A 12,723-nucleotide genomic window follows, 5' to 3' on the forward strand; every position below is an offset into this window, starting at 1 on the left:
TAGTGATCACAATAGTAACAACATTACATGGTTGCATTTTTCCTCCGTCTACATTTGCAAAGATTTCTACTACCTTTCATTTTCATTATGTTAATTGATTTTAATTAATTGCATTTAATATTTTAGAGCACATCATAACATTACATTACTTTATATGTAGTTTGAACAACAGTGACACCCGCAGGACAATTAACAAAATCACAACTGCAAAGAAAAAAATTGCCTTTTGAAAATTTTTCTAGCAATACCCGGATGTCAGACATGAGCATTTACAGTTACAAATATTTAAAATTATATGCATGTATCCTTTATGCCTTACACTTGACAAAAAAGTCCCAGTTATCTGAAGCAACAATATACTGTGCCAGTACTGCAGAGCTCTTAGGGGTTAATTAACTAAATTTACTAAAACTGGAGCAGACCGATTCTGGAAGAGCTGTGAATAGCAACCAACCAGCTTCTAGGTTTAGTGTGTTCAGTTAACCACTTAAACCTATTTCCGACACTTATTGCTTACAAGTTAAAGTCAGTATTTTTTGCTAGAAAATTTTAGAACCTCCAAACATTATAAAATAGGATTTTTGTACTCACCGTAAAAATCCTTTTCTCTGAAGTTCATTGACGGACACAGCATCTTCATCTTGATCTTAGGGTTATATCTTCCCCTTCAGGAGAGGGCTAGGCAGAACATGTAAAAACAGCAAAGCTACACAGTACCGCCCAGGGGGCGGTCCTACTGGCTATAACCCCTCACACTGCATCCAGCAGCTCATTTCATCAAAAAGCAGTACAAACCTAAATAGGAGGGGTGCTGTGTCCGTCAATGAACTTCAGAGAAAAGGATTTTACGTTGAGTACAAATATCCTATTTTCTCTTTCGTATATTGACGGACACAGCATCTTCATCTTGACCTTAGGGACGTCCCCAAGCAGTGTAAAAAAAAAACGAGGAGTGGGAACAGCAAGAAAATAACTCCACCCATAACAACCAGAGCTCCTTAACGAAGGAGTTGCAACCTTACAGCCACCTGCAAAACCTTGCGGCCGAAGCAAGCATCCGAAGATGCGCTAACATCAACCTTGTAAAATTTAGTGAAAGCGTGAACGAACGACCAGCCCCTTAAGGCAAGAAATGGTGGCCGACGAGACCGCCAGGCCCCTTTTCGGACCAGCCACCGATACAAACAGGGAGTCCGACCTCCGAAAAGGAGCTGTAGAAGACAGATACAACCGCAGAGCCCAGACCACGTCCAAGGAATGCAAAAGCAAACTCTTTGGGATATGACGGCCGAGGATATAAGGACGGAAGCGCAATGTTCTCATTTAGATGACAGGCCAAAACCACTTTTGGAAGAAACGAAAACTGCGGGCACCGCCTTATCCTTGTGGACAACCAAGTAGGGAGACTTGCATGACAAGGCCGCCAACTCAGAAACCCTCCTGGCAGATGTAATCACCACTAGAAAGACTACTTTCTGAGAGAGTGTCAATAAGGACATCTCCCTAATGTTTTCAAATGGAGGTTTTTGAAGCACCGAAAGCACCAGATTCAAACCCCACGGAGGCAGCGGTGGTCGAACCGGAGGGGCCACATGGCGAACACCCTGAACAAACATACTCACCAATGAATGACTCACCAAAGGTCGTTGAAAAAAAGACATTTAAAGCCGATACCTGCCCCTTAATGGTACTTAAGGAAAGTTTCTGATCCACTCCTTGCTGCAAAAACAGCAGGATCCTGGAAACTGAATATGTACGTGAATGCCGCCCCATCTCCTCACACATGGAGATGTAGGCCTTCCACGTACAATGATAAATCTTCAGAGAAGATGACTTTCGTTCCCTCAGCATAGTGGAGATTACCGAATCCAACAGACCTCGATCCCTCAGCACCTGGCTTTCAACAGCCATGCTGTTAAAACCAGCGACTGTGAAGCAGGCTGAAGTATTGGACCTTGCGACAGAAGGTCTTCTCGTATCGGCAGCCGCCAAGGAACATCCGCCACCATTCATACTATGTCGGCGTACCAAGGACACCGAGGCAAATCTGGGGCAATCGGAATCACCGGAATCCCCTTGGCCTCCACTCTGCGAAGCAGACATGGTAGAAGTTTGAATGGGGGGGGGGCCATAAATCAGCCGATAATGCCCCCATGGAGCCACCAACGTGTCTGCCGCATCCGCCCAGGTACCGCCTCGAAAGTGGCTACCATGAGACCTAGGACTCGCATGCAGAAGGCAGAAGCTGCTCTCAGGAGGAGATTGTCCAGGTAACCCATCCTTGATGTCCAGGGACGCCAGGAAATCCCCCTGATGGAGTGCAGCGACCACAGAGTGAACTGATTCCATCCTGAACCTTTATACTTTCACAAAGCTGTTGAGGGCCTTGAGATCCAGGACCGGATGGCCCCCTTCCTTCTTTGGGACTACCAACAGATTGGAGTAGAATCCCTGAAACCTTTACGGCATTCCGGCAGCAGGTCCTGTACTGCCCCGAACAGGGCTTCGCAACAAGCTGGAAGAAGATGAAGGTTGGGAGGGAAAAAAAATCTGTTTGGGGGACAAGAAAGAAACTCTATCCTGAATCCTGATGAAACCAGTTTGCAGACCCACTGGTCAGAAATTAGGGAGGTCCACCGTGCAGCAAACTCCCAAAGGCGACCACCCACCCGAGTTGGGCGGGGACAAACCTTCATGCAGCAACAGATTTGCTTGCAGGCTTGTGAAACCAGGGAAGCTTTTGTGCCTCAGCGGGCACCTTGTCGGACTGGGAATGCTTACCTGCTGACCCAGGCGGACGGAAAATCTGCCTCTAAGTAGAAAAGGAGGGCCCTTGCCTACGGCGTGGCTCCTTACTTTTCCTGGACTGTGGGAGCATTGTACTCTTACCCCCAGTAACATTCTTAATAATGTCATCCAGCGAGGCTACAAACAGCCTCTCTCCCTGGAAGGGCAAATCCACCAGTGCCTTCTTAGATGCCTAGTCCGCAGACCAGCATTTTAGCCAAATTAGGCGACGTAGCACCAGAGCTGATACGGAGGCTCTAGAGAGCAAGGGGGCCGTATCTAAGGCTGCATCACAGACATAAGGCCCTGCACCAACTGGTCCGCCAGCTCCACGCAGACCAGGGAAGCCTGTTGCTTCTCCAACTCAACAATTTAGCCCATTCAGTAAGTGTCTGGGACACCTGGGCCATGGCTAACACTGGCTGCAATGCTGACCCCACCACCGTAAACATGGACCGGGCAACCGCCTCGGCCCTTCTGTCGGCAGGGCCCTTGAAAGGGTCTCTTCCACTGGAATCATGGTTACGTTATTTATCCTGGATACCGGGGCGGTCAACAATCAGAGGAGATGTCCATTTCTTCAGGAAACTCTCCTCAAAGGGGTAACACACCGCCATGCGTCTCAGGACTGAAAAGGCCCGCTGCGGGCTTCCTCACTCCTTGTAAATAAACGTATCAAAATAAGTTAAGTAAGGAAACACTTTAGCTGTGCGGGCCAGTTTGTGGGACCCAAAAGGGACCGACACCTCTGTAGATGCCCCCACCGTATCCATCTTTAGGGGATCCCACACCGCTGTGATAAGTGCTCCTATGAGCACTTTCTCCTGCACTGACCCAGACACGGAGTCATGCTCATTGTCCGAATGGTCCTGGTCCGCATCAGCTGAAAATTCAGAACAGGGACCGACTGCCACAGCAGGACCAGAGTCTGTATCAGAGCTTTCTCCAGACAACAGTGGGGGGGAGGGGCGTTTTTTTACCCCCCTTGCACCTGCATGCCGCTTCCACCCTGCCAACAAAGGACTCCAGGACCACCGACAAAGAGTCCATAGGCCCTGCAGGTACAGGGGAACCGGTTGCCATAACAGGGATGTCATACTAGCACATTATGCTCTTAGCTTGCAGGGAGACAATTTTTTTGTTTTGTTTTCTTTTTTGCGGTTTACTGCCGCTCTAAGTTTTTAAAGTGACCACTAGTCAATTGGTTACTATGCACATCTGCTCTAGATTTTTTTTCTGCTCCGGTCTCAGCAAATGCACCTCTTGGAATATTATACTGTATAGTATAAAAAAAAATAATAAATACCTCTTTGGTATCCCAAACCTCAGCTCCATCACTGTACAGCACAATTAGCTTCTGGTTCCCTTTTCCTGGTGCAAATCGGATTTTCCGCACACAGTTTCGGTGTGTAGGTACTCCCCTAAAATAAATGAGAGCATACCAAATTGCTCACAGTTTAGCACACATTACAATGCATGATAGTGATCGCAGCATGCTTGCAAAAGGTCACTTATCCCATTAACCCACTTAGAACATTACATTTAGTACCAGGCAGCAATAAAAGGCACTAACTGCTGATGAATTTTAATTAGCAATGAATTTGGGTGAACAGATGCATTACAGATCAATGGGTTTTTCCTCAGCTTTTTCGGGATAACACATATTTGTAGATTTTAATCAGAAGCTTGTTCAACATGAAGCACCACATTAAACAAGATCCAATAATGTGCTTAAACAATTACCATGATAAATACATTTTTAATGTCCCAGAGTTTAGACTCAGTTTCAAATCACAAGGATGCTGCATCATGATGGGTATTACATACCAAAAGGTTTTCTTTCACAATGTTTTTTTTTTTTTAAAGAAAAAAGTTTGTATCCAGAGGAAACAGTTGAAAGACATTAGCGTCAGAAATGATATAGTTTACATTAGACCAGACCACCATATCACAATCAAATGGGTCTTTTATAGACCATAATCAACAAACAGTAGCAGGGTGCCAATGGGACAGTACGCTCCACTAGGGAAGTGAATAGAAGTATGGCTCAAAGTACTTAAACATAAAATGGGCACTAATGAAAGTGTTTTCATGCCAATTGGAACCCTCCAATTGCTCCTTTTCATAAAAAAAAAAAAAAAAACTGGTTGCTGTGACTAACAAGAATACTTTTACCACTTTAATAAATTACATGCGTACACAACACTACCAAAAAGAGAAATAATCTTGTGGTGTATACTAAAAAATGGTAAAATTCAGATAGGTTTACAAACATCCTTCCCATATTTATACAGATCAGATGAGCTTCGAATATATACTGTAGATAGATTTAGAATATTGTCAGTCTTGACTCCGGAGCGTTGAAAGAATGCCTCTTACCTGGACATACGACCTTTTAGGTCCCAGAAGTTTAGGTTCCCATCAACATCTCCCAAAACCAAGATGTCACCTTTCCAGGCAATGCATGAAATGCTCCCCATGCTGCCCTGCACAATACAAACAAAATTCAGCTCAATTCAAAACTGATGAAAACCAGGCATATTAATTGCTCTATAAAATTCCCCATTTAATACATTTAAATGCCAACATGCACCGGGACAGACTTGCTCAGGGCACTAACCCTCCCTCTCCAATACAGGGTGTACAGGAGACATCTACCAGACAGGTGCAGGCACTCCAGTTTACTATCTAGTATCATAGGGGCATGGAGACCTATCGGTAGTTTTACAAGTCTGAAAAAATTAATTAGACATAAATAACCATGTGTGTATGTATGCAAGTATTTATAATATATATACACACACACACACAAGACACTGGATAAAAAAAGTCTACACACCACTGTTAAAATGTCAGTTTTTTTTGTCGTAAAAAAATAAGACAAAGATAAATCACTTTTTCCACCTGAAGGCTCGGTTCACACTTGTCTTGGCTGGGCTCAGCCCTTCCTTCTCTGAGCGGGCCGCTCAGCTGTCAGCTAATTGCCAGCTCCCATTTCTCTGCACAGTTACTCAGCTGTTGATGATCCTGCTCATCAGTCCTGTCTACTTAAGCTGTCCAATCCAGAGGAGCTCTACCTTCGCCTTGGTCACGTCAAACGAAACTATCTCCTGAATTCCTGTTTAAAGACTGACTTTGCCGACATCCCTTCTGGCTCCAGATCCTGCTTGCTGTTCCACTACTTTGATCCCTGACTTCTGGCTTGGCTGACTATCCGTGATTTGACTGTACTTCTGTCTCGGTCTGATTTCATGGTTTCTGAAAACACTGCAGCGATGCAGGAACCCTGCGAATCCACGGCGGGTTTCAGCATCGCATGTCTCCTGGCAGCAGTTTACACTGCCCTATGAGAACTGCTGGGAGTGTCAACTGAAAGTTAATGACACCCCCAAATCATTTTGCATATCGCAGTGCGAACTGCAAATTCAGACAGGAACCGGATCGCATGGGTGTGAACACCCATGCGATCTGATTCTGCTGCGGTCCAAAAAAGGGGTCCTGTGCGAGTTTGGTTCAAAGGCGATGCAAATTCAGCCAGCCATACTATATGTGATTTTCAGTGCGGTATGAATCACATCCGATCTTGGACATCGTACCTATGGGAACTAGCCCTTAATGTGACCTACAAACTGTACAACTCAGTTGAACAACAAACTGAAATCTTTTAGGTGGAGGGAAGTAAAAATGAAAAACTAAAATAATATGGTTGTATAAGTGTGCACACCCTTAAATACTTTGTTGAAGCACTTTTTGATTTTATTACAGCATTGTCTTTTTTGGGTATGCGTCTATCAGCATGGCACCTCATGACTTGGCAATATTTGCCCACTCTTTGCAAAACACTCGAGATTGTGAGGGCATCTTCTGTGTACAGCCCTCTTCAGATCACCCCACAGATTTTCTATGGGATTCAGGTCTGGGCCATTCCAAAACTTTAATCTTCTTCAGGTAAAGCCATTCCTTTGTTGATTTGGATGTATGCTTTGGGTCATTGTCATGCTGAAAGATGAAGTTCCTCTTCATGTTCAGCTTTCTAGCAGAAGCCTGAAGGTTTTGTGCCAATATTGACAGGTATTTGTAACTGTTCATAATTCCCTTTACCCATATCTTTTGCAATTATGGCCAAAAAATTCAACCTTGGTTTCCTCAGACCATAACACATTTTCCCACATGCTTTTGGGAGACTTCAGATGTGTTTTTGCAAAATTTTGCCAGGCTTGGATGTTTGTTTTTTTTCGTAAGAAAAGGCTTCCGTCCCTGCCACTCTACCTCATAGCCCAGACATAAGAAGAATACAGGAGATTGTTGTCACATGTACCACACAGCCAGCACTTGTCAGATATTCCTGCAGCTCCTTTAATGTTGCTGTAGGCCTCTTGGCAGCCTCCCTGACCAGTTTTCGTCTAGTCTTTTCATCAATTTTGGAGGGACGTCCAGTTCTTGGTAATGTTGTTCCATATTTTCTCCACGTGATGATGACTGTCTTCACTGTGTTCCATGGTATATCTAATGCCTTGGAAATTCTTTTGTACCCTTCTCCTGATTGATACCTTTTAACAATGAGATCCCTCTGATGCTTTGGAAGCTCTCTGCTGACCATGGCTTTTGCTGTAGGAAGAAAATGTCAGGAAAGACCTATTTCAGCTGAACTTTATTTGGAGTTAATCAGAGGCACTTTAAATGATGACAGGTATGTACCGACTCCTATTTAACATGAGTTTGAATGTGATTGCTTAAGGCCCCTTTAAACGCATATGGACCGTTCTTCTGTATTCCATCCATTCGTTGACAGATGACAATGGATGATCATTCTTTTGCATCAGTTTTCATCCTTCAATGGACAGAAAAAGGATGTTAGCGGACGACATCCACTTACATCCGATCTGCTGACATCCGCTTTAAACACACCGTATATTAGCTGGCTGCTAATGAGGGGGCCTGGGGAGCCGGCCGCCACATCCTCAACAACTGATGAGTCATCAGCTGTCAGCTGCCAAAGTACCCATGTTGAAGGCATGCGGCCTGGTATGGTTCAGGAAAAGGGGGGGGGGGCCTCGCTGGGCTGCATGTTTGAATAAGGTTCTGGTATGGATTTTGGGGGGACCCCACAGCATAAAAAAAAGGCTTTTTAGGGTGCATGGGTAGGGGGACAATGTACGCGATACCCATTTACATGGGGAAGTGGGATCTGGAGGCTTCCAGATTCCGATAAGCCCCCTGCTCCCAGACCCTGACAACCACTGGCTAGAGTTGTCTACTCCACTTTAAGGACGTGGTGACCATCATCTGGCCCCCTCCTTAGCAACCAGCTATATACAGTGTTTGCATTTCAGTCACTTTTTTTTGTAATGAAAAACGGGTGAATACTTTCTCCATTTTGATGTGACTGAACTGATGAAATGAACGGTCTGTATGTGTGAAAGGGGCCTAATTCTGAACACAGCTACATCCCCAGTTATGGGTGTGCACACTTAGCCAACCGCATTATTTCGTTTTTTATTTTTACTGCCCCCCCAAAAAAAGATTCCAGTTTATTTTGCAACCGAGTTGTACAGTTTATGTTTCACACTAAAAAGGTGGAAAAAGGTCTGAAATTATTTGTCTTTGTCTCATTTTTTTTACATTACATAAACCTGACATTTTAACAGGGGTGTGTGGACTTTTTATATCCACTGTATGTGTATATTATACAGTATATGCTCAAATTGCTGGAAAAAAGCTATTGCTGGTTTTGATAGAAAGGTGTCAGAACACCAGTTTGTTGTGTATAAGGTTGTGTAGCTGCAGACCAGGCAGGGTCCCTGTGCTGTAAACATCCAAAAGTGCCTACAATGGACACGTGAGCATCAGGACTGGACCATAGAACAATGGAAGAAGGTGGCCTGATCTGATGAATTCAAGAATGGTTTGAGGAAAACAAGTTCAAGATGCTGACTTGACAGATCTCAGTCCAATCAAGCCTCTGTGGGAAGTGCTGGAAAAAAAAAAAACAACAAGTCCCATGCAAGAAGGACCCACTTCGCAACTTACAGGACTAAAGGATCTGCTATTAACAACTTGGTGCCAGAAACCACAGCATACCTTCCGAGCTCTAGTGGAGACTATGCTTTGATGAGTTATGGCTGTGTGTGTGTGTTTTTCCTTTTTAGTTTAAAAAAAAAAAAAAAAAGAAGGATTTCATTATCAAAAAAGGACCATCCTGAGTAAAAGGAAGTCAGCTGAATGCAGCATTTCCTCAGTCTCCCTCTCCCAGTGATTACATTGTAACACAAACTTTTTTGGTTGACTATTTAGGCACAAGGTGACAAAACATAGCCAAGAATAAAAATACTAATACAGCAGACTTCTATGATTGTGTTATCTGTGGGCTTGTGTCTTAGCCCAGTAAGTGAATTCTGGCCTGTATGATGCCCTGGAAGAAGAGGGCTCTGTCCTAAGGAGAAAAGAAAGTTGAAGCCATTTTCCGGAGTACTGTAATACCTGAAGTAGTATTACACTTCAAAACACAGCATGTATTTACCATATAAAATATATATGATTGCATTAATGTTTAACACTAAGCATCCTAAACATAAACAAAAGTTTTTAACCATGACAATCCATTTTAAACTGCTTGCAGAAGTTCAGAAAGTTTTGAGGTCTTGCTAAAGTCTGCTGCATTCCCATGAGCACCATTAGACTGAACGCTCACACTTCGCTAATGTGCCGCCGACCCAACAGATATAATGTTAGCACAATATACGACAGCGATTACAGCACATCCATGCCATAAAAGTGCCAATACCTACTCAACAATATATGATTCAGGAAGCTCTAAAGAAGACATTATCGTCACAAGTAATCTCACCAATAGCTCCGTTATGGGAGGAGAAGTAACAGCAGACCATAGAAGAGGAGCTGCATGAGGACAAGGACAGTGAAGAATATGTTACTGACACAGACATTATTCCACTTTTGCAGCCAAACTTGGATAACACCTACTTTATATTTGTTACAAGTTCCATTCACATAGCATAACCTTAAATATGTATAGTATTTATCGGCCTATAACACGCACTTTTCTCCCCTGAAAATAGGGGGGCAAATCATGTGCGTGTTATACGCCGATACCTGGCTGCCTTGGAAGGGACGGAGGGGGCAATCGCCACTGGATTACACAGAGCCGAGATCTCCTGTGTACCCGGCGCTCGCCGTGAAACACAGTTCCGCCTCCTGGCCCGGCATTGGACCAGTGTTCTGCATCATAGGAGCCGGGCCAGGAGGCGAGACTGTGTGACTGCAAGCGCTGAGTAGACAGGAAATCCTGGCTCTGTGTAATCCGGCAATGATCAGACTGCAGAGATTGGCAATGGTGAGGCTGCAATGGTCAGGCTGCAGATGGGCACTGCTCAAGCTGAACTAATGGGCTACATTCATGGGCAATGGTGAGGCTGCAGATCGGGCTGGGGAATTGTGTTTGCCATAATTAACCCAGTCTGTGCTGTGCTGACATATATTGCATTAGATATGGAGGAATGTCTTTCCTAACAAATGGTTAAAGATCTGAGGATTGGGTGGCACATTGTATGATGTTGAGCCTAAAAATTAAACTGTCCCAGAGTTTATCTCCAAATTGCTATTTACTCAAAGCTATAGAAACTGCCGATGGCCAAACTTGCTCCAATAAAGCAGACAAGGAATATATATATAATGCTGTGTGAATGAGAACACAAAAACATAGTGAGCATTTCTCAAATTTGACCATAAAGGTGGAAACCACTACTTTGAAGCTGCAGCATCTATAAAAGGATCCACTTGTTAAAAACCCCTAAACACACAATAATGAAGCACAGGACAACATATAAAGTAAACAAAATATATAAAGACCAGCTTGCTTTTTCTAATACTGATGCACAATAAGAAAAAACAAAGAAGAAGAACAGCCAGCACAAAGAATAAAACAAACTATAACATTTAGGCAGGCCATACATGGTGCAAATTTCTTTCCTGCAACCACGAGTTGCAGGAAAGAAATCTGCACAATTCCCCCATCAACACAGACAGTGCTAACAAGGGAATCAGCAATTGTCTTCTTCCAGCGGGGGAGGGTGGGGAAGGTCATCTTGGCAGGAGAAGACAGTGATTATTTCTAGCGGCTATAGCAGCCACTAGCGATCATCGCAAGAGAATCCGGCAAGCTGGTTGTATCAAAGTTGATTGATCGATCAACTTGGTACATTCAGCCTGCCCATTAATGGTGCGAATCTTGGTCAGTTCCTGCCAAATCTAGTTTTAAAGCAGAGGACCTGGTTTAATACACTGTAATGTTGTTACATACGTTGGCAAGTATATTGAAAGCTATCCTGCCATGTCACAATGTCTGTAAAATAGAGTACAGCAAGACAGAGGGTAAGATTTTAGCTACCATCACAGTAAGAGTGGTTACAGGTACCACATCACAACAAGGCAGAGTGTGAGATTCCCCCCTCACCTCCATATACAGTGCCTTGAAAAAGTATTCATACCTCTTGATATTTTCCATATTTTGTCATGTTACAACCAAACATGTGAATGTATTTCATTGGGATTTTATGTGATAGACCAGCACAAAGTGGCACATAATTGTGAAGTGAAAGGAAAATGGTTTTCACATTGTTTTACAAATAAATATCTGAAAAGTGTGGCATTTGTATTCAGCCCCCTTTACTCTGATACCCCTAACTAAAATCTAGTGGAAGCAATTGCCTTCAGAAGTTACCTAATTGGCAAATAGAGTACACCTGTGTGTAATTTAATCTCAGTAAAAATGCAGCTGTTCTGTGAAGCCCTCGGAGGTTTGTTATAGAACCTTAGTGAACAAACAGCATCATGAAGGCCAAGGAACACACCAGACAGGTCAGGGATAAAGTTGTGGAGACAATTAGTGTTTTTAGTATACCAACTCGCTTAATCATAACCTCTGTGATTGGTTCGTGAAACATGCTAACCTTGCTGCTATAGTCCTATTTTATCGTGGTCTATTGATCTTATGCGTGGATTTGAACAAATAAAGCATTTATACTTCTGAAGATCGGAGTGCTCTTTTGCACATACTTTGAATGTCTTCCAGTTCACGAACTGGACCAGCACCAGATCTTCAGTACAGTCGTGTTATCACCTGGTGCGTTTACATGCTCTGCCAGTCACGGGAACCAGTACAGAATACTGACAGAGAACACGCATATTCGGCAACCCATAACAGAAGCGGTGTTCCGTCGCCGCCATCTTGCTACACCCCACACTCGTTCCACAGTAAGGATACACTAAAAAGGGGTAAAGCGAACATGTTGTTACACCCACCGGAGTTTTGCATTTTATACGTATTTATAACAGTGAACTCAGTTTATATAGTGAAATACAGGACTTACAACTCCGTCTGACTACTGCGATCTTGAATTTTAAAAGCAGCGCTAGCCCTGCTCATCTCACAGGTTTGCTAATCTGACAGAAGTTTGCTGCTTTTAAAATTCCACATGTAAGCAGTCATACAGAGTTCTAAATCCTGTATTTCACTATAGAAACTGACTTTACTGTTATAAATACGTCTAAAATGCAAAACTCCAGTGTGTAACATGTTTTCCCCCTTCTTAGGGTATCCTTACTGTGGACGAGTTTGGGGTATAGCAAGATGGCGGCAACGGAACTTCACTTCCATAGCAAACTGCAATGGGTCACCGAATATGTCGTTACACCGACCCTGCAATTAGCGGTGTCCTTGTAGGTGTCAATAGCCCCTGTGCCAGGATGTATAATTTCTCCGACTAGCCTTGGTTAAGGAATCTTCAGTATATGCTCACACAGAATATACAAGTAAGGCTACAGCAATCTGCAGTTGGATGGGAAGTGTGGTGCGGTGTGTGTGTGTGTGTATAAATGTGGCAGAGATATTCGAGGGTGAGCCTGGTCAGAGAAATGTCA

The 12,723-nt window shown here is 43.6% G+C and overlaps 1 protein-coding gene across 1 annotated transcript in view; it reads right to left on the bottom strand.

Annotated features, from left to right (window-relative positions):
- WDR11 (WD repeat domain 11) overlaps nucleotides 1-12,723 on the bottom strand; it is a 187,813-nt gene that overhangs the window by 67,049 nt on the left and 108,041 nt on the right. The window contains exons 17-18 of the mRNA XM_077455385.1: nucleotides 5,167-5,273; nucleotides 4,094-4,208 (exon numbers count right to left, since the gene is read on the bottom strand). Coding sequence (XP_077311511.1) covers nucleotides 4,094-4,208; nucleotides 5,167-5,273 — 222 coding nt within the window. The remainder of the gene's footprint in view (nucleotides 1-4,093; nucleotides 4,209-5,166; nucleotides 5,274-12,723) is intronic.

Source organism: Lithobates pipiens, unplaced genomic scaffold, assembly GCF_037356315.1.
Source record: "Lithobates pipiens isolate NorthernLeopardFrog02 unplaced genomic scaffold, aLitPip1_a1.2 Scaffold_25, whole genome shotgun sequence".
Taxonomy (NCBI): Eukaryota; Metazoa; Chordata; class Amphibia; order Anura; family Ranidae; genus Lithobates; species Lithobates pipiens.